Source organism: Cordyceps militaris (assembly GCF_000225605.1).
Source record: "Cordyceps militaris CM01 unplaced genomic scaffold CCM_S00004, whole genome shotgun sequence".
In the NCBI taxonomy this organism is placed as follows: domain Eukaryota; kingdom Fungi; phylum Ascomycota; class Sordariomycetes; order Hypocreales; family Cordycipitaceae; genus Cordyceps; species Cordyceps militaris.
This window is the reverse complement of record NW_006271972.1, coordinates 2,006,854-2,031,439: the sequence shown is the minus strand read 5'-3', so window position 1 is coordinate 2,031,439 and position 24,586 is coordinate 2,006,854. Positions and strand designations below refer to the sequence as shown.

At 55.7% G+C, this 24,586-nt stretch overlaps 6 protein-coding genes across 6 annotated transcripts; 4 read left to right on the top strand and 2 right to left on the bottom strand.

The window, feature by feature from the left end:
* Positions 1 to 2,071: 2,071 nt before the first annotated feature.
* CCM_05637 (uncharacterized protein) lies at positions 2,072 to 2,922 on the top strand (the record flags this gene model as incomplete). Its single annotated transcript, XM_006670781.1, has 2 exons — positions 2,072 to 2,720; positions 2,777 to 2,922. 2 exons carry the CDS (start codon positions 2,072 to 2,074, stop codon positions 2,920 to 2,922), a joined length of 795 nt encoding a protein of 264 aa, XP_006670844.1.
* A 953-nt stretch (positions 2,923 to 3,875) lies between these two features.
* CCM_05636 (C6 zinc finger domain protein) lies at positions 3,876 to 6,336 on the bottom strand (the record flags this gene model as incomplete). Its single annotated transcript, XM_006670780.1, has 5 exons — positions 3,876 to 5,388; positions 5,474 to 5,599; positions 5,644 to 6,154; positions 6,220 to 6,247; positions 6,301 to 6,336. 5 exons carry the CDS (start codon positions 6,334 to 6,336, stop codon positions 3,876 to 3,878), a joined length of 2,214 nt encoding a protein of 737 aa, XP_006670843.1.
* A 705-nt stretch (positions 6,337 to 7,041) lies between these two features.
* CCM_05635 (uncharacterized protein) lies at positions 7,042 to 8,284 on the bottom strand (the record flags this gene model as incomplete). The annotated part of the gene is made up of 2 exons (XM_006670779.1): positions 7,042 to 7,982; positions 8,050 to 8,284. The coding sequence occupies 2 exons, from the start codon at positions 8,282 to 8,284 to the stop codon at positions 7,042 to 7,044; spliced, it is 1,176 nt and encodes a 391-aa protein (XP_006670842.1).
* Positions 8,285 to 12,028: 3,744 nt separating this feature from the next.
* On the top strand, positions 12,029 to 13,144 carry CCM_05634 (endonuclease/exonuclease/phosphatase; the record flags this gene model as incomplete). Its single annotated transcript, XM_006670778.1, has 1 exon — positions 12,029 to 13,144. One exon carries the CDS (start codon positions 12,029 to 12,031, stop codon positions 13,142 to 13,144), a length of 1,116 nt encoding a protein of 371 aa, XP_006670841.1.
* Positions 13,145 to 18,585: 5,441 nt separating this feature from the next.
* On the top strand, positions 18,586 to 21,499 carry CCM_05633 (uncharacterized protein; the record flags this gene model as incomplete). Its single annotated transcript, XM_006670777.1, has 2 exons — positions 18,586 to 18,632; positions 19,645 to 21,499. The coding sequence occupies 2 exons, from the start codon at positions 18,586 to 18,588 to the stop codon at positions 21,497 to 21,499; spliced, it is 1,902 nt and encodes a 633-aa protein (XP_006670840.1).
* Positions 21,500 to 23,126: 1,627 nt separating this feature from the next.
* On the top strand, positions 23,127 to 24,341 carry CCM_05632 (uncharacterized protein; the record flags this gene model as incomplete). The annotated part of the gene is made up of 1 exon (XM_006670776.1): positions 23,127 to 24,341. One exon carries the CDS (start codon positions 23,127 to 23,129, stop codon positions 24,339 to 24,341), a length of 1,215 nt encoding a protein of 404 aa, XP_006670839.1.
* Between the last annotated feature and the right edge of the window lie 245 nt (positions 24,342 to 24,586).

Here is a 24,586-nt window from a genome sequence, read left to right as displayed (position 1 = left end):
GCGCTACGCCGTTTACATCTATTGCTGGCTTATTTTGTCAAAGTGACTTGTCTCTTTTCTCTCCTAATCCTGCCTGTCTGCCTATGATATATCTGCCGTGATGTCGTTGGGTTGACTAACCGATGCTGCCCAACTTCGTCTAGCCAGTAGCGCCGTTCATCACGACTATTTCCACTCGCCAGCTGAAAGGTGAAACGCACCAGTCGAAAGATTGAAGCTCTCGGCCCACGCAACGAGCGATGGAATGGTTTAGCGCCTGCTTGCCATTCTAAAAAGGCCGGACAAAAAGCAACGGCCCCTCTCGGCAAAGGAGGCGGGGGTGGAAGAAGAAGCTTCTTGCCCTGAAAAGTATATCGACGCCACGCGGCTACGGCAGGGATTGTATATACGACGGGTGTCTACACTTGGATAAGAACCCTGCCAGGCTAAACATGCCAGCGCGTGGGGGGAGGCGGCCGGCCGATGGAGCGAATGGAGCACTGGAGATGGCGGCCGTGAAGGTCCAGCTGCGCCTCCCTGGCATACGTACGCGCGTCCCGAACCCACCAAGGCCTTTTGTGTCTCTTATTACTCTTCAAGGAAGGGCGTGTGAAATCTTATTCGTCAACGGCCGAATAAAGCGCTACTCCACGTCGTTGAACGTTGTTTCAGATTGATGAGTCTATTGAAAATGCGGTTAAATCTTTTTTTTTTATAATTGGGCAGCTCCGCGGTGCTTGGCATGGGCGGGACTTTTTTGTCTAAACGACACCCTTTCTTGTTCTATTAGCTAGAGGAATGCTATTTTTAATCATTGGTCACCTGTCATGGTCGAAATCGGCCGTTTAATTTCATTTATACGAGTGTAGGAATTGGGGAATATCATACCAGCGGCAAGTAGACCTCTCGGCGTTGGCGACTGGAGTGGTTGGCCGAGTTTGGGTCATGATGACATGACGCCTCAACTGCAAACCTGTAAAAATAGATCATGGTGTAGGGATATACCGGGTTGCATGAGTTGTTTTTGCTCTCATTTGTCATGACTCGACGCATATGTACATTGAAACATTCCATGGTGACCGTGGGCGCTAAATTATATCAGAACTCGGTTGTAAAGTTCAACGATGGGCGTGCTGGAAAAGGGAAAGCTCACGCCCTCTCGTACGGACTATCTGTATTTGTCTGAATCTTTTCCTAGGTTGCTTTTCACTTTTAATGTGGTGCTCTGCGGAGACGGGCTTGAAAGCTTGCCGTAATGTGGTGGTCCATGTAAGGGGCTGCAGTGAAGTTGACGGGGCAAAGGTAGAGGCAATCGTGTAGCATGTAGAAGCAGATACGAGATTCTGAAAAGTTGATGATGTCGTAGAAGAATGTAATAATGGTATATTTGGCTCCTTGTACGGTTTCAATGTTGACTTGGATCAAAATTTATCAAAGACGAGAGAGGCATTATAACTAGAACACCTGAACCAGTTTTAGCTAGAACACCATCAGCACAGGGGTTCCAGAATACGGTAAGCAGCTCTACAGGTGAGAAAAAGGCCCGTAAAGAAACGATGAGAAGGGTTCAAAGTGTGCTGATCCGTGAGAAGTCATACGTGATCGTCTCCACGAACGATGACAAAAGCAACAACGCCATCAGCCGGTGCCACGCGACTACAATACGGCCAGAAGACCCAACCGACTCGGACCCAATCGAACGATAGACAAACAACAGCATCGTGAGCTGCGTATGTAATACACCATTTGCTCCAAACACTTGGCTTCGCGAGTTGGCCGTGTCCGCGCTGGATCGTCAAGCCCTAAGGAGCCAGACATCTGTCACCCTGGGTTGCGTATATCTTTCACAAGGGAACCCATCGGTTTTGGATGGCTTCAAGCCGCTACTTGGGAGCTGCACATATACCCTGATGTAGAACAAACACAAACGGCGACATGCATCGGCCCGATGGAAACGACAAACGCGCAGCTAGCAATGCGTTTGCACCTGAAGAAAACACCCGTCAGGCATGGCCCCATAATGTTGGTATCTGAAGATGTCACAATTTTCCATCTTGCATCCTCAAGCTCCGGATCGACGTGACGAGGTACGATGGATGCTGATTCTTTATTCAGCTTTATTCCCATTCACGAGGCTGCGGAGATATGGGCGCGACTCCACCATGTCTGCGGCCCTAACAATCTGGTGCTCTCGAGTGAGATCGGAGCCTTCAGTGCTAATTGCTGGGCGGAAGAACGCGGCCACAAGACCTTCGAAACGGCCCTCAGCCCCCTCCTTGAGAGGCTCAACCCGAGAAGCAAAGGTTACTGCAAGACACCCGATCAGTGGATCAACTACCAGAATGGTGCCTCGATTATGTTTACGTTGTACATCAGTACTGGGACTGAAACTGTGGTGCTGACACGGCCTCCGCCAGTACGACTGAGAGCGCGCTCGTCGTATAAAGAGCTTGAAGAGTGCTGGATTACTGCATGTTGTGAGAAGGACAAGTTCAAAATCTTTTTTGCGCATCCTTTAGTAAACGCGGCGCAAGACTACATCTACGAGTATTGGCCAGAGGACCATATCAATGCTTGGATGACGATGTATCCCGAGAGAGGAAAGCTGCAGAACCTAAATGTGCTTTGGGAAAGCACTGCGGAGCAGCCTACATACCGACCAAATGATCTCAGACAGATGAGAGACACTATTCTGAAAAAGCTGTATCTTCACACAACCGGAGCGTCTCTGTACTGGAACGGTCTAGTAAGTGTTGCTGGCTTGATCATTTCGTGGAGTTTCTCTGACATATTCTAGGCTCCAGCAACGCATTCGAAACCCCTGCATTTGGACGACGAAAGTTGCACGAGAACTGGGAGCAGGCCGCTGGCAGCGGCGACCGGGAACGAAAGCTCCGCGAAGAAACGAATTTTGTACATCGACGAAGCACACTCAAGATGTGACGAGCGGCAAATGAAGCCGACACGAGAAGAAAACAACGCCGAGAAACATAAACGTGACGAGAAAAAAAAACCGAAGATACAAGAGGAGAGGAACGAAGCAGTAGAGGGGCGACAAGATCAGAAGAAGAGAGCGAGAGGCGAGGGGAACAAAGGGAGCGTGGGCCTTACCGGCGCAAGGCCAAACCCGGGAAAGGCGAGAAAAGAAACACGGACAGACAAGGTCAGCAGAAGAGACTGAGAGACGAGGGGAACGAAGAGAGCAAGGGCCGTAACGGCGGAGGGCAAAAGCGGAGGAGAGGCATGGGGAAGATGGCGGACATAAAGGGGGAGAGATGAAAAGTGAAGGTTGACTAAGAGCCGAAAGAGATACGCGATTGGAAATGCAACAGAAACAAGGCAAAGGTGAAGAAGCAGACAGAACAGGGCTAGGCGAAAGGCTGAGGAAAGGGTGAGAGAAGAAGCGAGTCAGAGGTGGAGGAAAACTCGCCAGGGACTTCCGAGGTGGAAAGGATGAAGACTATGAAGAGTCATGGCACAACCGAGAAAAGGATAGAAAGAAAGGAAGAAGCTATGGGCTCGCAGATGTGGACGCAAAAGAATGACACTGTAGGATGACTGGTAGGATCAATGGAATTTATGTATTTCAAGTAGTAATAGCAATATTTCTTGCGCTACTCAATCCAACATGTACTGGGTACTAGTCACAATATAGTATTTATCTATGAGTATCAAAGTGTCTTGTTGTGAAGCAGCGCCCATTCATGCCACGTCATCGAGGCTTTCCGAAGTGGTTGACTCCAGAATGCCGCAAAGTCATACAAGTTGGGAGATTTGCCTCCAAGACTAGTAGTCATCGAGCCATGGCACTGCAGTCTCAGTACCATCCGTTAACCAACAGCCGTTCTATACATGACATCATAGCCATACCGTCGATAGCCACATCGGAAGCGTCCTCAGTAGGTAATGGTCACGGCCTGCCCCTCCGAGCCCATCGCCACATCATGCAACGTCTTCATGACTGCCGTTGCCGCCCTCTCTGGCAAGAACTCAATATCCATGAAGAAGACCCGATGGGTATTACAAATATACACACCCGGGATACACCCACACCCTGCCTCCCCCGCCATGCCGCGCTCCTCAATCCGCATCTTGGCTTCCGCAATCGCCGCCATGAGCCTGGCGTCCCAGATGCCCTCGCGCCGGGGCCGCTGCCGCAGCAGCGCCATGGCCTCCCTTCTGAGCGCGCCGTCGCGGCAGCTGCTGGCGACCATGAAGAGCGGCTCGCACACGGACGGCGAGAACGAGTACACGGGGCGTCGGTCCTCCAGGCGCAGCAGGGCCTCGTCGGCGACGAGGAGCCTGCGCGCCAGCCGGACGATGCGGCGAAACCGGCCGGCAAAGGCGTCCCAGGCCAGCTCGTACCGGCGCAGGTCGATGCGCGCGGCAATCTCGGCGCCGCAGAGCCAAATGTCCAGCACGAGCGCGCAGTCGAGGTCCGTCTGCCGCAGGCGCTGCGACCACTTGAGCTGCGCAAACTTGACCTTCCACGCCGACAGCGCGTGGCGGTACGGCTGCCGCAGGTCCGGCACCGGCGCCGCCGCCGCCGTTGCAGTCCGCCGCACCTTTTCGCTGCGCACCGCCGTCAGCAGCCCGCCCACCAGCCGCTGCAGCTCAAAGCACGCCTCCGTCGCGGAGCTGAACGGCGCCACGGGCACCGCTCTCGGCAGCGCGCCGCGCCGCAGAATCGGCGGCCGCGCGCCCGTCCACATGTACTGCACCTCGAAGCCGTCGACCAGGCCGACGAGCGACTTGGGCGGCAGCAGGGCAGCCGACGCCGTCGTCGTCGGCTGCGCCGCCTCCATCTTCTCCACAAACTGCCACTGCCGCGCGACGCGCAGCCCGTGGCTCGCGTGCAGCATGGCCTCGCGGGGGTCGCCGCGCAGACTGCTGAGCCCGGTGAAGAGCACGCTCGCCATGAGCAGCACCTCGGCCGCGGCCGCGTCCTGGCCGCGCGGCGCCAGGGCCACGAGGTGCGCAATGGCCGCGTTGTACTGCCGCAGCGCAAAGTGGTAGTGGTCCCGGCGGAGGGTCTTCTGCGCGCGCATGTCGTCGTCGTCGTCCGTCTCGAACCACGCGTACATGGCGGCCATGGCGAGGCTGGCGTGCCAGAGCGCCGGCTGCGTCTGCGCGGCCAGCAGCACGTCGACGTGCCAAAAGGGCTGGTAAAAGGCGCCGGCGACCTGCGTCACCGTCCGGGTGCGGAAGAGGTCGAACATGGCCCGCTCGGGCGCCGTCGCCTGCCCGTAGAGCGGCGTGAGGGCGTGCAGGCCGTGCTGGGACGGGAGGACGGCGGTGGGCGGCTCGGGGGCGGTTTCGAAGCCGTCGCACTGGCGGCCGGTTGAGATGCACTTTGTGCACGCGGGACGACCTTCGTCGCACTTGACGCGGCGGATGCTGTAGGAGAGGCTGTCAGTAAGCGTGTGCTAGCCCAGCAAGACGAAGCCGGATAGCTGGGGGGGGAGGGGCGGCGATGGAAGCTCGTGAGACTCACCGGCAGGTAATGCAGCCAGTCTTGACCTTGGGGGTCCAGCGACGTTGACGCGGTTTCTGCGCGGGCTTGTTGGTCCGTGCCAGAGCGAAGCCAACCTCGGGGGAGCCGCCTCCAATCTGGTCGACGCTGCGGTATACTCTCTGGCGCTCCATGTTGAAGCACGGGTTTACATGGATTCAAATGACGAAGTAAAGCACGAGAGCGGCCGGGGCAGGCGGCGGGGTTTCGCAGGCGGCGACCCCCAGTATATCACCAAGTGGTCAAGGTGGAATTCCCAACTCGCTGGGTCTATGCGGCTTTCGGGCGCGAAGCCAAAGATACGCTGAAAGCTGACCGAGCTGAAGCGGGCAGCCTTGTGCAGTTGCCTCGGGCTGATGTCGGTGTTGCAGGCCAAGCCGTCCACGTTTAGTGCCGACAGAATACGGCTGTGCAAGAGATCAGAGTCTAGCAAGGGCGCGGATCGGAACAAGGAATGAAGGCATGAGTGGAAGTAGCACCCCGCTGCGGAGAGACGAGATAGCAGCGAATATGAGGTGAGGGTTTGAGGTGGTTTGGCGCCAGGCTGGGGGAAGTCCGCGGGGGGGAGGAAGCCGATCACCTTGGAGATGACAGGGCCGGAGAGAAGACGGGACCAATCAAGAAGCGGAAGAAGCGTTCGGTGGAGTGTTGCTTTTGATTGTCCTAAATGGGGATATTTTCTGACGTGAAGCCGCCGGCGTACTGCAATCCCGGGATGGAAATCTCACCCCAGCAGAGAGCGAGCCCAGAGCCGTGCTGTCGCTTTTTTCGGAGCAACCTGTTTCTGATACGCCAGCAACTATACAAACTAGAACTCCAGTCTGTCTGGGCTTGTACAATTTCATTCTTTGCTGTCTTCGCCTGGTTTGCGGGTGAATCTGTGACTTGGTTCTAGATGACCGACAAGCCAGCCGAGGCCAAAGGCAGTAAGCAGGAATCTGACAGTCTCCGCACCCGACAACCGGCCAGGGTTTACCAAGTCTTTTTACATGTACGGATTTGTGCGAGGAAGAACCATTCTGATAAAATTTATTTGTAAATGAAAATAGATTGACTAGAAGTGTGGCCGAATGTGATTGCGGGCCGTGGAAACTCCAACACGTAAAAGCCCAGGTTGAAAAACGAAAAGAGAAACCTGTGCGTCGGTTGACGCCAAAATTACGCTACCAGAGCGGACACCATATGAATCGAAATAAAGCAGCAAGGAAGGAAAGTAAACGTCAACCAAATAACGCCAGACTCCAGAAGAACACACGCAGGATGCTGCGGACCTGACAGCCCACCCCAATGATGAACTATCCGTAAACGCCAATTCGATGCAGAGAGAAGAAGCCCAGGAACAGAAGAGCGGTAGAACAAGACCCCTGTAACGCATTAGAATCCCATAGAAGCCAGTAATCCCGGTCAACTAGAAAACAAATGACCCGGTCCATGAACCCCAAACGCCAAAGATATGCAGGACACACAAGCAGAGCATATTCCCCATCGTATCAGATCCGACTATCAGTAGAAAACCACCGTGTTTCCCATCCATCGCAAGGGAAAACCAATCACTGCTCGTCGGGAAGCACGAAGCGCACTCTCTTGACCGGCGCGGCCTCGTCTCCCGTCCCCCGTCTCGCTCCGAAGCGACCGCGCGTCTCGCTCATGGTCAGCAGCTGCTCCTCCGTCTCCTCCTTAATGGACCAGACGTCGGCGCTCGGCTCGCGCCAGAGGTGGCCGGGTCTGCTCACGCGGGGCGGGCCATCGCGGCGCGTTGGGGTCCGGCACCCGCGAAGCGATGCGGCGGCGGACGCCGGTGCCGAGACAGAGCGGGCGACGGGGGGGCTCCGCGCGCAAAAGCCAAACGGGTAGCCGCGCGGCACGGCCAGGCTGCGCGGTGGCGGCGGCGGCGGCGGCGAGGGGGAGGAGCGCACGTCGTCGTCGTAGTCGTCGTCGTCAGACGTCAGCCCGTCCGAGTCAAACTCGGGAGACGCGGCGCCGGCGCGGCGCAGGCGGCGCAGGCCGTCGAGCGTCGAGGGGCTGACGCTGCGGACCCAGTCCTGCGGGGGCCGCCCGGCGACCTCGATGCCGGCGTCAAAGTCGGCAGCGTCGTCGTCGTCATCGGAGGAGAGCATGTCGGTGTCGTCGTCGTCGGCGTGGTGCGGGGTGAGGAAGTAGGTGAGAGGGTCCTCGTCAATGTCGTCGAGCAGCGGGCGCGGCTCCGTGCTCTTGGCCGAGTGGGAGCGGACGAGGCGCAGCTGGGTCGGCGGCCAGGACTGCCGATGGGAGCGCGTGGCGGCGGGTGAGGAGGGCATGGTTTGTATGTGAATATGGGAGGGGTAGTGTCTGAGGGGATAATGCGGATTATGAGCCAGGGAGCTGGTGTAAGTTGGTGATGCTGTAGTGGTGATGTTTAGGGGGGCGTTTTCGCCCCTGCGAAGGTGGGCTGCAGACAAAGAAGCAATATACGTAGGATCCCTCACAATCGAGACAACAAGGTAAACCTTGTCTCGTCCAGAACAAAGAAGACTACGGATTTGTCGAGGAAAGGCGGGAGCCAACGAGTGCATATATACCCTTCTGAGCGGAGAGGCAGGGCAGGCAGCCGTCGACAACCCTTTTGGGGGCACATCTCAAGATGTGGCACATGCAAGCCTCCTCGCGAGCCACATTAGTGACTCCCCAGAACTGATGAGTCCCTTTTGCAGAGAGCGGAGCGAGCGAGGACAGCCTGACCAGCCAATGTGAGTCGACGGCGAGGACAGAAAACGCAACCTCGAGTTGCGGCAACCGGTCGTCATCAGCAGCCATCGATGGGGGGGCGTGTGGGCAGCCTGCATGGTCATGTTACCCCCCCAAGTTCTCATGATAAATCGAACGCCACGATGTGTGTAACCGTGTCAAATACCATGTACTTGTCTGCCTGGGGCGGACAAAACGTGGGCCAGCCCGGCCGTGCCGTGGGTTATTGAGTGGAAGAAGGCTGTCCCAAGAAAACATGGCGTCGCCAAGCAAGGCAGTTGCAGAAGACTTGAGGTAGATGGGCAAGATCAAAAATAAAAAATGACGGATAACATCAGATGCAGCAAAAGGGCATTCCTTCGGAATCATGACCAGGTTATCTCGCAGGCACGTAACCCGCTGCGAGTGCAACGCTGCGACTCGCCGCACCGCATTGTGCCATCGGCCGCAGCTGCGATAGGAGCTTTTTGGGCGACATCACCACCATCCATGTACTTGTCGCCGGGGGGGAGGAGGGCATTTTTGCAACTGCCGACAACTTTGTCACATTGCCTTTCTCTCTCTCTGGCTCACAACGGTGAGGGCAAGAAGGGCTGAGAATGGGCTGGGGAGGGCGTCGTCTGCCTAGTTGGGAGAGGCTGGCGCGGGCGTTGCGCGCTCTTTTGGCTCGCGTGTGTCGCAAGTACTATGTAGTTAACTAACAGGTAGTTAGTTCATCTTTTCCAGTTTGTTCAATTTTGCCCCAAAGTAGAGCACAAATGTGTGCCAAAAGGGAGGCTGTGCTGTGTGGGTAACTAGAGAAAGAGAACCACAAGAATAGAAAACGCGGCTGCCTAGTATTGTGCACACTGGTTTTCAAGACAAGATGGAGGCAATAGGGGGACAGATACGCAAGACCAATGACGAAACGAACGTCGCGTATTCCCTGCGCCACGCCACGGGCTTGGACAGAATGACCACGGGTCATGCAAGGGACGAACCCTCTTGACAGGTGAGCACAGCACAAAGAGACTCCCGAGCCGAAGGAGCCGGATTCGTCATTCACAAGAGCTGACACCACCTTCTTTTCACAATTGCCCAGTCTTTTTTTCCTGTTTCTTGCGGCCGATGTGAGTAGAGGAAAGGGCGCCCGTAGAACGGCAATCCAATGCAAGCGGCCGATGAACCGCGTGCGTGACCAAGGCCCATGGGCGCGCACGGTGATGGCGGCCGGAGACGTTGTACAATGTCCAAGTGCAAAGGGAGAAGTTGATCATATGGCTACATAAAAGGGTTGGCCATGAGAAAAAAAAGTAGACGATGGTGGTGTGGTGGTGGTGGTCTGTCTCAGCGATTGATACGAAACAACAGCCAGTGAGGATGCAGAAACAGGTCTACAGCCTGTTTTAGCGACCTGTTAGTTGGACTACTAGTAGGTAGTAGGTAGGGCCCTGATTAGCGCGCCGTCCGCTGCAGGTGCTCCTTAAAAAACCCCTCCGTGCTATAATTCCGCTATAACTCTCCCAGTTGTAACTTACCTGTACACAGTAGTTAGCGGGCCAAAGCCCTCAATTGGCCCGCCATTGCCCGCCATCGTTGCAGCCTCCGATGCGCTAACAAAGTCATCTGCACCGCCATGCGCCACCCCTAACCTGTCCGCTGAACCGGCCCCCTCCCCCCCCCCAGCCAAGCTGAACGAGGGGGGAAGCATTTCGTCTCTGCAACGACGAAAAGAGAGTTTTGCACTAGATGTATCTTTTTTTGATCACGGCCCGTTACCGTCCTATGTATCCCATCCATCCGTGTGCGTGTGGAGAGAGATGGACGAGAACTGCGGTGCGACTGTGACGGTACCGCCACACCCCCCGCAGCCCATCCATCACCAAAACTTACACCCAGTGCAACCCCGGACCAACCCAACCGTTCATGCACGCAGCGGACTAGTTTACGGAAAATGCAAGACATCTCTCGGTCGCGCTGTTCCTCTTCATCCTAGCCAACCTGCAGCGGGAATCGAGTTGATGGATGATAATAGGGAAGCATGGCTCTTCTCCTCCCCACCCACCCAGGCTATGGACTACCTGAACCCCATGACTACCAAGTTCACCTCATTGTCGGTTGCGGGCCCTATTGGACTGCGAGCTCAGAACCGCCATTGACACGGATACAACGAGCTAACATGGCCAGTATGATCCGTGGTGGTGTGCATGGCCCATGTCGTCATGCTGCTGCCCTGCCCCCAAACTGGGTGTAAGTGAGTGGCCTGCAAAGGCGCCGGGGCGGGCTGCGTGAGGGCCCGGCTGCGCCCGCTTGGCACGCGTACCAGAGCATGAATATTGCGGCTCATGATGCGTGCTGGCGTTGCGTTGCCTCTGGTCGGCATTGAAGGCGGGCGTCATTCGTCGTATTGTTTGGCATCAGCGGGAGGCACGACGCGCAATCATGGCGTACATGGCAGATGTAATATGTAGATCTGCGTATTGGCATGTATAGAAGCGTATGATAGGGCCGCTGTTATACTGGTAGCAGTCCAGATGGTGGCAATTCCCGCGCTTTCTGATCACTTCAGACCATTCCACCCCGAGAATGTTGAATCAGCTCACAGTGTCTGCGGGCCGACGGTACTCTCGCTCTTCCACTGTGGTGGGAATTCCGTATCTCTCGTCTACGTCAAGGTAGAATGAACACTGAGCGTCTTTCTTGTGGACAAAAGGATTGTTTGTGCAGGCAGCGATGACATGTTCAATTAACATAGTGACTTGGCGACCTTTTTCGGAAGCCATTCCAGCTCGTCATCAGCTCGTCAGCAGATCTGGTAATCTACAGCGAGCAGTTTTGCCATGAAGTAAGCCAGTATTTCTCTCACGAATCGTAGCAAATCGTATGAATATGTCAGAGCAAGCCCATATTGTATTGCCGGATATGATATTGCGCTGGAACCGTGAGTTGGCGACGCGACCAGACTTCGCAGTCCAAGAGCCTCTACCGACACTGTCCGCGAATTTTCTTCGTGACTGGTACTTGAACATCCCATCAAAGAGATTCGTTAAGTAAGTTGTGACGGTTCCTGTAGTCTAAGTAGTATAAATGAAATGTTTACCATTCATCGCATGATTGGGTTTTGCAAGACGGCTGCAGAATGACTTACAACCCTTAGCCCTGCCCGCACAGGAACTCTGGAAATATCCCGAGCACAATACCATATGCAAAACAACATGCATTTTCTCTTCTTCTTTTAATTTTCAAGAGTTTGCTGCAGATTGTTGGCATCCTACAATACCAAGGCTCATTTGGGTTGCCGGGTGGCATTGTAGTCAGGCATGTATTATAAAAAGATTCCTGGTGCACGGCGTTTTTGTATTTGAAAAGAGACATGTTTGATATTACGCTACAATGACAATAGTAACTCTCATGCATCTCTGCATTACGCTGTACCACTCGACTTAATTCCACCTTGAGGGACAGGCAAACGGGGCTCATTACTGATTACTGCTACCTCTCGGCGGCCGAGCGGGGACTGAGTTGTTTGCGCTTCTCGCAGCTGTTCAGACGCATTTCCCGCATTTCCCGCCATTCATCACCGCCCGCCCGCCGTTTGAACCCTCTATCAGGCTTCAGGCCAGATTGCTTGTTCTTTTCCTGTGCATCCCGCAGCACCAACTCGCCTCGTGTCATCTTCCACGCCATCTTCGCGCCGGCGCAGCACATCTCCACACGCGTCGCCTCCGCAACGACGTCAAGCCAAGGTGCACACGTGACGGACTTGCCATTGTTTGGCAAAGGACATTAGACTCGAGGGATTTTCTCCTCCTTCTCCCCTATCCTTACTTTCTGATGCCCCTTTCATCCTTGGCGGCGAAACGACGGTCGGCACGCAACTCGTATCCTTTCCAGCTCGCCCTGACCACCCTCCTCGCCCTGTTCGCCGCCCTCACCTGGCACCTCTACGCGACCCAGCGGCTCCCGTCCATCATGACGTCGCAAGACCTCGGCGGCAAGCCGAGCAGCTTCGTCTACGTCCCGCCCGTCGGCGCGGGCCAGGCGCAGCAACCGATCCCGACGGACTCGTCGCTGCACGTCGCCATTGACGCGCAGGGTACCACCACCACAAACACCATCACCATGCCCCTCCGTCTCCTCTCGTACAATGTGCGCTACGACAACCCGCACCCCATCACGGGCGAGCAGCCGTGGCGCGTGCGCGGGCCCAAACTCGCCACCCAGCTGCGCTTCCTCACCGAGGGCCACGACAACGCCTTTCTCTGCCTGCAGGAGTGTCTCCGCTCCCAGGTGGACGACATCCAGGCACGGCTGGGCGCGGGCTGGGCGCACATTGGCCGCGGCCGCGACGCGCGCGCCACCGACGGCGAGTTCTCGCCCGTCTACTACCGCGCCGCCGTGTGGAACTGCACGCACACGGAGACGCGCTGGCTGAGCGAGACGCCGCACACGCCGTCGCGCGGCTGGGACGCGGCGCTGAACCGCATCGTCACGATTGGCGAGTTCACCCACCGCGCGCGCGGGACCAAGGTCGTCGTCATGAGCACCCACTTTGACCACGTCGGGGTCCGGGCCCGCGAGAACAGCGCCCGCCTGCTGATTGCGATTGCGAGGGAGTGGAGCGGCCGCGCGGAGGGAGCGGCCGTCCTCGTCGGCGGCGACTTCAACAGCACGCCCGACGACGGCGCGTACAAGGTCATGGTGGCCGAGGGCTCCGGCATGTCCGACATTTCGGACCTCGTGGCCCCCGAGGACCGCTACGGGAACCACTTGACGTACACGAGCTTTGGCGAGCCCGGCGAGGGCCCGCAACGCATCGACTTTTTGTTCATCCAGGAGCCGCGCGCCGCCGTCATCAAGTCGTTTGGCGTCTTGCCCAACAGCTTCGACGACAAGGTGCGCCTCTCGGATCACCGGCCGGTGGTGGCGGACATGGATGTCCCGATTTAGACGTGCGCGCTTTTATAGATGTAAAATCAATCCCATGTACGACAGAGACTACGCCTGACAGAAAAAAACGAGGCCACGGCCCATGATAAGCAACGACAAAACTTGCAATTTGTTGGGCAGCACCCTTCTCGCCGGTCATACCATTGTGTAGGAGTGAAAAATGTGCATTGTCTGGCGACTGCCTGTGTAATCCTCACCGGTCCGTGTAACCCACCATATTGTCCGAGAGTCGCGCAGCGAGCCCCAAGTCGTTGTACCACAACGACGACGACGACGTCGGCAACGAGGGCGGGCCCTCTCGCGCCACCCTTCTCGACGTTGGGGGCGGCCCGCGGCAGGCGTTGTTGCTGGACAAAGGTCAACCGGCGAAGAGGGCAAACTTCGGCCTCCATGGTGGCGTTCCCTGCAACGCCGCAGCCCGCCATCGTCGTCGATGTCCGGGGGGGGTGCAGCAGCCGAAGCCTACAATCCCCCCCCAGCTCAGACATGGGGGTCTCGGCGAGGCAAGTTGTGGTGGTCGCGTTCCCGGTTTCTGGAACATGAGTGTGGTTTCACGACAGGAGGGCGCCGCCGGACAACTGCAAAGGTGTGGGCGGGTGGCGAGACAGCAAAAAGATCAATATAGGCGACATGGCATGGTTTATGCTCTGCTCTTCGTGTTTCCCCCCCCAAAGAAGTAGACGGGTTCGAGCATACACCGCTACTCGTGCGGCTTTGCGTAGAGACAATGTATCTTTTGCTTGGGGGGAAACGGTTAGCACCGGTTTGTCGAGTATACTGCGTGAGAGGTTGCTGGAGAGGAACCGCAACGAGACGGGTAGGCCGGCCCAATCTGCGGCCCGGCCGCTCAAGAGTGCCTCTGCATCAGCGTGTGGGTTGTGGCTACACCGGGAGAGCCAACCAAGGGAATAGAGCATCGACGAGTCAGCAGGCGTAAAACACGGGGGAGCGATGTGCACGATTGCTTTTTTCGACGTGTAAACTCTGTCGGCTGCTGAGTTGTTCGCGCTGCCAGAACGGAAGCCTCAAGGCCCCTGCATGGTCTGCGATGCCAATTGATCAACACAACTACGCGGCGCGCCGCTTCTCAACCGCAGTACAAACGTGTCAAGCTCTCGGCGAGTGGCAAGAAGTTCCAGGAATGGTTAAGAACACCGGGCGGTCTTGCAGAGGAAGAATGAGAGTGCTTTGCTGTCCAACTCTCGCGCCACCGATGGGCCTGCACGACGGTCCAAGTCGAGCAAAGCAGCAGCGTATTTTACTTTTTTTTTTCCTTTTCCTTTTCTTTTTCCTTACTGCGTTCCCAAACTGTTGAGACGCATGCATCAAAAAGAGCAGCAGAATGATTTACACAATGTTGTATTCCCTTGACGTGGCCCTGCTGCATTGATGATGAATAGATACACGTCTGGTGTTTCTGCGGCACGCACCAAACAGAGTCAAGTCATTCAGAGAAGAGCCGACCGGCAGCATGTATGTATACACGACCGTGACTAGTTTCCCATTAAGCATATCTTACAAGGGCAGGCCAAGATGGGTTGCATAAAGGTCGAGCTTTGGTTGTCGAGTCAGGGTTTTTTTCCAGCCAGCCACGGGAGAGCGAGCTGCTATGTACTTGAAACGGATAAGATAGGGGACGGCGGCGATACTACAATCATTACTCATCGCAGGGAAGGGGGAGGGGGGACGTAACCAGTGAAGTGCTTCAAGGTGACGCCACCTGATGCGCTGGCTAGGCGGGCAGAGGAGGCGAGCCTATGGCTGGGATTGTAGATATGGGGATACCGGGCGATGATGGAAGTTGGTGCCTGTCCCGCGTACGTGTAGTTTTGGCTAGCATTGTGTGATTCGGAGAATGCCGCCAGAAAATTCTCTAAACTTTGTTTGTTTCAATTTCTGGATATTTTCATGCCCATGGTTGTGTGGCAAAGGGGGGAAATGGGGGCAGAGAGGCATGAGAGTGGCATTTGGAGCAACTTGGAGGTGAAGAATGGTCACTGGACGGCCGAGGTTGCATCGGCAGCTATATGGGGTAGTTATGTGACGGGTGGCTGACGCGGTGCTGCGATGCAGACTAGATTCTGAGACGCCTTTTTTTTTTTGGTCATGAGTCAACGGTTCATGGCGTCTTCTATAAAAAAAAAAGAAAATTGAGCAAGATAAGGAATTAAAACAATTGTTGCTGACTGAGAAGCTGTTTGACCAAAGTGACGATGCAGCCAGCGACTGAGGTGTAAGCCGACTCCGCAGCCGACTCGAAGCCAAAAACGTCATGGGCCGGGGTAGTTAGGGTCTTGGCTACTAGTACTTATAGGATGATTGACAAGTCCGAGTCGGGGGGGGCTGCGGTATTTCGGGACTGAGCTTGATGATTGCTCAATGAGTGAAATAGGAAACAAGGTGATGAGACAATGTCAGCTCCGCTTTGGGGCAAGATGGACATTTGTCGTCTTTGCGCCGTCGACGACGCAATCGTCGAGGACCCGTCTTGTAGTTGGAAAGAGGGGAAGAAGCAAGCTAACTCAAAGGTGTTTGGACCCGGCAAGACGCAAAGCCGGCCGGAACGTCGTTGGCAAAAGAAGCTTTTTTGGAGGGGGGGCAAGACCCCCAAAAACCCTGAGCGAGATTTCGGGTTTTTTTATTTCTCGGTTGCTTTCCCCACAGTTGGGCTTCCATTGGGAAAACTTGTCAAGAAGGCTGGTTAAGCAAAACGCGCAGATAAAGGAAAAAAAAGAAAAAGAGAAAAGAATTCGTGGCTGGTTGAGCAATGAATAGTATTACAAGTATTACATCATGGGCAGAGAAAAAACAAAGTCGGCTGGCCGTGGCAAAAAGTCGTGGGGGCGGTGTCTGCTTTCATGCTGCAGATGGCCTGATGTACATGCGCCAACAAGAACAAGGCGGCTCGGTGAGGCTAACACGAGTAGTTACAGATTCACACCACGAGTTTGACACAAGACGGGCGAGCCAGAGTCCAGTGACTTGATCCGGGGGAAGGCCCCTCGTTGCTTGATTGATGGTGGAGGGTTGTGTGGGGGGACATGTTCTGTAGAATGCACGAGAACGAGGTCACTGGGCCTGGAAGGATGCCAATGAGGATGACGATGGCTTGCTCTTTTCGCTGGAGTTTTCTTGATTTTTTTTTTCGTTCCTCACCCGGCCGGTTGGGCTGCGAGATTGGTGATGCCACTGCTGCGAGATGCTGTACTCCATAACCAAGGAGAGGGGTGTGGCTCGGCACCGGAGGCGGCGGTATCGATCAAGTTTGAACGAGAATTTTTTTTCTTTTAAAGTAGATACGTAATGGGCGCTCCCGGTTCTTTGTTCCACGGACTGTATTCTTTCTTGGTCCTCGGACAGGACCGGCGGATGGGGAAAACGATTGAACAATTTTCATGTTGGGCACGATTGCACTTTTTGGTGAGAGCAGGCCGGACGGGTTCCACTTTGGGTCGACAAGTGACTTGACACATTGGATCGACATTGCGCCAAAGAAGCCTGGTTATTGGCTGTTGACGCATGAAATGGAATAAAAATTTGAATTTCAGGAAAATTGGTACTGCTGACGTAATGCAGTGTTGGCCACGGATGATACAAACGAGTTACTTCTCTACAAATTACTTGCCCATCTGTTGCTCGACTGCTACCGTTTCAACGTTTTGTTTTTCCCTCGCATTTGATGTCGCTTTTCCATCCCATAACCAGTGTGCGGGATTGAAAAAAGAGCGTCTGGAAAACCCGGGACGAGCCGTTCGTTCGACCAAGAGGGCCAGCAACGGCCGCTAGTAAGCCCGTGACGGAAGCCAATTTCCCACCTTGTCGTTCCTGTCGCTCTCAGACAGGATAGAAATGCAGATTATAACTACTTGTTTCTTTCTCTCCCCTCATAACTAAACTCGCCACGGCTGCTCTTGTAACGAAGAGTGTATACTTGTCCCTTGTTGAGACCGCCGCAGCCTGAAATGAGTTGGGCAGGCAGTCGAAGAGGGAGGGTCCCCGCCGCCACCAGCCTTGGGGGGACCAATTCCCCCCCAGTCCAAAACGGCGAGTCAAAAAAAAGGGCAGTCTCTCACTCATCAAGTGTAATAATCTGTATTCCTCTTTTTCTTTGCAGGCCATTTTCTTACTGGCTGAATTGTTCCCTAGAAAACACGTTTGTCATTGCCCTGCCCCCTGCCGCCCCCACCTGCGTCTGTTTGCTGCGCTGGCAACTCTGTGCGCTCAATGTCCTTGCGAATACCTGGCAACCATCCCCCCCCCTCTTGCACCACAGGCCCGGTTGCCCTGTGTGTCTTATGCCTGCAGGCTATTAACTTATCAACTCGTTTCCTTTGTTAAATGTCCGTCGAGGTTCACGACACATTCACGTAGATATTCAGGGGCATTCACACTTGGAGACCGCAGGAACAACAATAACGTGTGCATCCTTCTGCTCGAGCAGCCATGACCGCCCCGGTTGCTGTGCTACCACGGGATGTGTCGGTCATTGATGGCCCAGCAAGGCACCGTTTGATGGCAGCCCAAGAAGCTACGTATACACCCGTAATTGAAGCTTTTTTTTTTTCCATTATTATCCGTACTCGGGCAGAATCTTTTTTTGAAAAGAGAAAAATCAATAAAAAATTCGGCTCCTATTCCGGACCTTGTTATCGTGTGCGCCCGCCACGACTTCTCTTTCTTCTTCGCCTTCCTCGACAAAGCTCCTCTTATACGGCCCCCTCGACGTTTCACGACAGTGACGAGGCGTGTCCGGGCCGAGGTCGCCGTGCGAATCGCAACGGACACGATGGCAACAGAAGGGAGCAAATGAGATTTTGTTTTTTCTTATTTCATCTCTCGTTCGTTTCTACTCTGGTGGTGGGTGGTGGTGACTGTGTGTCCGGCATCTGGCTGCAGTAGTGCCCGGGCCTGCATGAGCTTGTGGCAGAGACATGCAGCAATCGAGGCAAAGTCAGTGTACATGGTTTGTACTTTTTTTTCTTCTTCTTCTTCGTCCTGGGGCGGCATTCCGAGCTCAGAGTCCGTACTTGCGGCCTCTACCGCAAACTGCCCTGTGGTGCTTGTACCGGGGCCAACAACTGGCGCGCGCATCGCAGGCCCGGCAAGCAGTGACTGTCCCAAATCAAATACCCAGCTGCCGACTGCCTCATAGACCGGGGACGCTAAGGTATCTCGGCAGCGGGTGAATTAGCTTGTAGGTAGGCACTAGTACTTGATGGTCAAATCCATGGCCATGTAGCTGGTACTTTGTTCGTTCCCGGCGCCGTGACGCTACAACGGGCCCGGTGGCCAGGTAACTGCGCCATCATTCACCTCACCTCGCGGCCTCAACTCTCTCAAGTATCTGTACCGAGTAATTACCAGTAACTACATACCTAATTATGTCGTCCGCCTGGTAACCAGTTACTGTGCCACCTCCCGCTGTCATTACGACAGTTACCATGACATCTGCCCATTCGCCATTCACGCATCAGACCACCTTTGCCTGGTAAATAATAAGCATCGTCATCCAACCCCGTGCACGGCTTGTTTTGCGCCTACCTTGGTAGCCACGGAATTGATAGCAAATGTCATGTTGCTGCTGGTGATGGATACCGTAGGTACCTAGCTTCTTCCTCACCTGCCCACCACCACCCAAGTACCCCGTCTCTCTTGGGCTCGTCTACCTACCTAGGTACATAGGTAGGTAGGTACTTAACTACCACGGCCGCTGGTAAACCGTTGACCTGTCTGCTGGTACTCGGTACAACTCATCGACGGCGGCGCCCCAATCTAGCGCCATTGCAGCCGTTGCTACGTCGTCGTCGTCGTCGTCGTCTGTATCGCGTCCCGTCCTCTTGACTGCCAGCTGCCTTGCTTTGCGACCCTATTTATTCTTCTTCTTCTTCTTCTTGCTGCTTTTATCCCCTCACTCAACCACCTCGTCTCTAACTAGTCTTCTACCCTTCCCCTCTTCTCACATCCCCCCCCCTGCCACCTCTGCTGCCCAGCTGGCCTCGTCTCGCCGTCCTCTCCCTCCTGGCACCCTTGGTCTTCGTGCCCGACCCCACTCAGCCCACGCCCACCTCAACCCGCTTTGGCGGGCGGCTTGCCCCAGCTCTCCTCTCACGTCCCGTCCCTTCCCTTTCCTTTTTTTTTTCTTCCCATTTATTCGCCTGCCAAACCTGCGCTGAGCTGCCTCGCTACTTACTAGTACACACCTGTCTGCTCCTCTTTTTTGGCCCTCCCATTTTATTTTTATTTTGCCGCTATTCCTCTCCTGCCCTCTCGTCACCGCCCATCGTCCACCTTTTGCGATTTGGTCTTTTTTCTGACTCTTAATCGCTCGGCCGCCAAAGTCAACCTTTTCATCGATCAACCTCACTTTTTGCCTACCTGCGTCTTGTTCGAATAATAGCTATTACTCCTGCGCATCACCATACGCACTCAAATACCTCGCCATAGTCGTTTTGCTCAACTCTACCACCATCGACTGGGGAGACCGTTTCCCCCCCTCCCAGGCGCTGCCTGACCTCAAGCGTCTCGACGCTCCTCAACCTTTTCCTCGCCATGGCTCCCGAGCGCGGCACCTATGCGGCATATTGCGAAGATGCCAACGAGGACACTGGCAGCTCCGTCGAGGGTACCAGAAACTATGCCCTCCACGACGAGATGCCCCCGCCCAAGAACCGTCCCAATGTTGGCACTAGGATAATGACCGGCTCCTCCAAACGCGCCAGCTTGAACGAATCCGACACGGTCCGCTCCTCCGCCAAGGGCCACAGAGATTCAGATGCCCGCCGCGACAGGCCTCGCCCTGCCGACCCTCGCCGCTCTTCCCAGCAGTACGACGACAGTGATCGCGAGCGCGAACACCAACGCATTCGACAGGAGAGAAAGATCCGCGAGTCCGACGCCCGCCGCTCTCACGGCCACTCCCCCAAGGAATCTTCCAAGAAAACGAGGCCAACCGTCCAGCACGGTCCTCCTCTGCCTATTCCACGCGGTGTCGCCGATGAGTTCCCGCGCTACGCCTATCAGCAGCCCGCCGTTTCCTCTTCTCGCCCTCGCCCAGCTTCCAGGTCCGCCACATACTATGATGGACAGCCCTACCCTCCACCTCCGCCCGCCGGCATGGTCTGGCATCATCCTCCTTTCCCACCTGGTCACTTCCCTCCTGGCCCTCTTGTCCATCCTGGCCATCCTGGCCACCCTGGTCATCCCATGCACTTTCCACCTCCCATGCATGACATGCCTCCTCGGGGTATGCCTCCGCCCTCGCCTATGGGCATGGCCCCCCCTGGCTACTTTGTCGGTCCTCCGCATCCCGGCTATAGCGACCACCTCAAGGCTAGGTTCGAAGCAAGACCTCCCTCCGCCATGGGCGCTTTGGGTGGCCCTGAGCGCGTCCCTCCTGGCTATAGCCCGGATGAGTACGGTGATGAGACGGCCGCTCACGTCATGCGTCGTCCCTCGCGTCCATCCAGAGGTGAAGACCGTAGGATGATGCCGCCTCCTGAACGCATGCCCCAGCGCGCCATGTCGGCTGCTCCTCAGCACAGCGGCCCCTACCGTCCACCCCCTGGCCGTCCTCAGGTAAGCCAGCAGCCTCGCCGCCCATCCGTCAACAGGCACTCGGTCAGCTTTGGCGATGACGACTACGACGACTATGAGGCCAGCAATGAGCTATTCCAGGACTTGTCTCCGGAGCCCTCTTATCGCCAGCGGCGCTACGCGGAACCGGCACGGCCAAGGCGTGGCTCTCGCGTCTACGAAAGCGTCGACATCATCCCAGCTGGTCGCCGCAACCGCAAAGTCCCGGCCTATGGTGACGTAGCCTACAGTGGCCCCCCTCGCGCCGCCGCCAAATACGAAACACGGTACGCAGATGCCAAGATTCAGGATGCTCAAGATTATCAGGATGCCGTCACTGGGCCCAAGACGCCACTCACCACCGAGATGCTGCAAAAGGCAACTCGAGGTAACACTGGCAGTCAGTCCACGCGCAGTAGCGGCAGCCGCGATGATAGTGAGTATCGTCGCAGCTACACCACGGGCATCACACGCTCATCATCCGGAAACGGCACAGAAGAAGTTACCATTAAATTTGGCGAGGCCGAACTGAAATTCCGAGGCGGAGCAGACTTTACCTTTAATTCTCGACCCCAGCCGCCGCAGATTCGATCTGGTAGTGACAAGTCCAGCACTGTCTATCAGCTCGAGGATGGCCGCGAGCAAGAGCGAGAGCCACCACGTATGACTACTCTTCCCCATCGGACTCGTGCACCAAGCCACTCGGAATACCGACCTCGTGGATACCCGTCTGGAACTTACTCGCCCTATGAGCACTATGCCGAACCAGGCAGCTACATCTAATGACGCCGGGCGCGCGACCTTTTGACGACTGACATTGACGACCATTTAATGACGACACGACACATTTTGCATCATGACAACATGAGCCCTGACTACGACAGACGAAGACATTTACGACATGCAAGCTCTTCTCCCAATCTACCCGTCTTTTCTTTGCTTTGCTTTTCTTTCTTTTTCTTTCAGCTCCTTTCCAATTTTTCTGTTCAGCGTTGTTTGCTCCTGCTTGTACTCTGTTGTCCTTGTTGCTAGGCAGTCTGGTTGATGCCGTGCCAAGTGAAGCAGTTATGATACCCACACCTAATTACCGAGGACGTTATTTGGAGTGTATAATGGAGCTTGGCAGTTGTTTCTCTAGATTGTTGGATCGGGAGTACTGTTGCGGCGGCGGGGTCTGTCTGCCGCCTCTCATTTTCTTTCAGTTCCTTTCCTACTTGTACTGGCCCTGTGGTGCTTGTTTGTTCAGCAGATTCCGAGCTACGTCAGCCCATGCTGGCGTTTGTGGCGGAGTATTTTCTTGTATGATGAGAGCTGGGAGCGGTTGCACGGCCTTGCCCTGTGCGAGGCGGTTGCTGCGCACCCGGAATGTGTTGAACACTTGCTTTCATTTGTTTGTCGCTGCAACAGCACATCGCCATATTATAGACTGTACAGGCGGACGGGGTTCGCGCCTCTTTACCGTGTGCCTGCAGAGATGATGGCTGGTTCCGGCCGGCCCCCATCATTTTGAGGGCATTTTTCTTTGGTTTCGTTTGTGTGTGCTACGGGTTAGACAAATGCTTTTTCCTTGTTATTCCTCTTTCCTTTCCTTGGCTCACGTTTTTCCTTGGTTCGAAAAAGGTTACGGCATACTACAGCAAAAAGATTGGAGCGACATTGAGCGAAGGGACCTATGACAGATGACAGCAATAAGACTGATAATATCCTGTGCGCCACGGGCATTTTGGAGAGGGACTTGTTGAAGTGACTTGTGACGTTATTGCCTGGTTTTGGTGGTGACAGAGTGTTGCCCGGTCAGAGATAAGACCCACTGTCGGTTGTTTACTTTGAGCGTCACAAGGCGTCGCCTTAGAGATGCGTCATAGGCAACATGCAGTGCAGCGATCAAAATAATTAGATATTTGCATGAATGCAGCTAATATCTAATTAAGTTTGTTACCGTCTATTAATTGTATTGTTTGTTCTTACTCTTGGGCCCGGCAACGCTGTTTGGGAGCGGTTCTTCGTATCCCGGCCCAACCTCGCTACATACATGCGTGCAGGCAGTGCCACAGCCCAGCCACCCCATGCTCGTTCCCGTAGGAACAACGGCATCCTCGCTGCCGGGCCTTTCCTTCTCCTGCACACTGTTCATTCTTGCATCACTCTAAGCACCAGTCATTTCCCTCACGAGTCTCCCGTCTTACGCAAATCCAACAATCAACGATTTCTTTCCGTCATTTCAGCCACGAAGCGTCTTTTTGAGCCTGTGGAGCCAGTCGTTCCTCATTCACACAGACATTCCTCGCATCTGGATTACCTTGTCGTTGAATTCGAGAAGAGAGACCCGCATTCCACGACATCTCTCGCCTCTGCACATCTCTTATTACCCCAACCGACCGGCCACCTCCTCACCGAGGCCTGAGACACCATGGCGCCGGTCCTGCCGCCACTGCTCCGGCGGGCGTTTGCCGCCGTCACAGCGGCGCCTCTCCCCTCGGCAACGGTCCCCTCGGGCGCGTCTGACGGCCCTCTTGGTGACGCGACACGGCTGCACGCGGCGCGGAGCCCGAGCAGCACCACCAAGCAGGACCCGTCGGCGGGCGTGCTGGACCCTCACGACATCTCCAACGTGGGCTTCTTTGTGCTCTTTGCGCTGCTGGGCGTGACGTTTGTCGTGGGCGGCATCTGGTTCTTCTTTTGGGCGCGCAACGGCGGGTTCCACTTTAAGCAAAACGACTGGGAGGACTACAAGACGGCGGTGCTGCGCCGGCGCGGCCCCAACGGCACGCTGCTGTCGGGCGCGACCAAGTCGACGGATCTGGGCGGCGGCAGCGTGTACAAGGACGTGGCGGACGACGGCAAGACGACGATTACGGAGAGCACGGGCCTGAGCGGCATCACGGCGGGCGCGAGCGATATTGCGGCGCGCGAGAAGCGCGAGGAGAAGCGCAGGAAGCGCCAGCGCGAGCGTGAGCAGCGCAAAAACGAAAAGAAGTCAAAGAAGCCCAGCGAGGTCAGCAACAGCAAAAGCAGCAGCGCTGGCGAGTACGATGAGAAGAAGCACAAGAGACGCGTCGGCGGCGACGGCGAGGTCCAGGACGAGGCGGCGGAGCTCAAGGCCCGCGACGAGCTGCGCAACTACCGCCACGAAAAGGCGGCCAGGGTCGGCGGCTTGAACAAGCAGTCGGAGGGCTCGTCGTGGGACGGCTCGAACCCGACTACCAGCCACACGGGGACCGAGTCGGAGCTGCTCCCCAACAAGCAGAGCACCCCGACGAGCACCCCAACAAAGGACAAGAAGCGCAGCGGTGCAGCTGGCGCTATCCGCAAGGTGTATTCGACGACGGATCGGGAGCCGGAAAAGAGCCGCCCCGAGCCCAAACGGATCAAGGACGAAGGCCGTAGCACGCACCGCCGGGAATTCTCGTTTCAGGCTTCGGATAGCTTACTGTCGGGCACCGCCGAGGGCAGCGGCAGCGGCAGCAGGAGTGAAGCGACGAGTGCCCAGGGCAGCGAGTTGGGCACCAAGAGCTATCACCACTCGCGACCGGAGATTTCGAGGGTGCAGAGAGAGAGGGAGAGGGAGGAGCGCAGGGCTAGACGCGGAGGGTACAGACGTGGACAAGGAGACGACGAGCTTTGAATGGGTCAACGCTGCTGCAAGGTGGAAGAAGGAATGGAATCATGGCCCGCACGATGATTGCCCTTGTGGGATGTGGTCATTTGGGATGGATAATACGAGCCATGACGCGACAAACCAGATTGATACATGTAGAGTAGCAATGGATATTAATGTCTTTGAATTGAGTTTCAACTATTGACATTCATTTACATCCACGCTGTTTAAAATGTTGTCAAGCGTGAATTCCTTAATTTCTTAGCTTGATT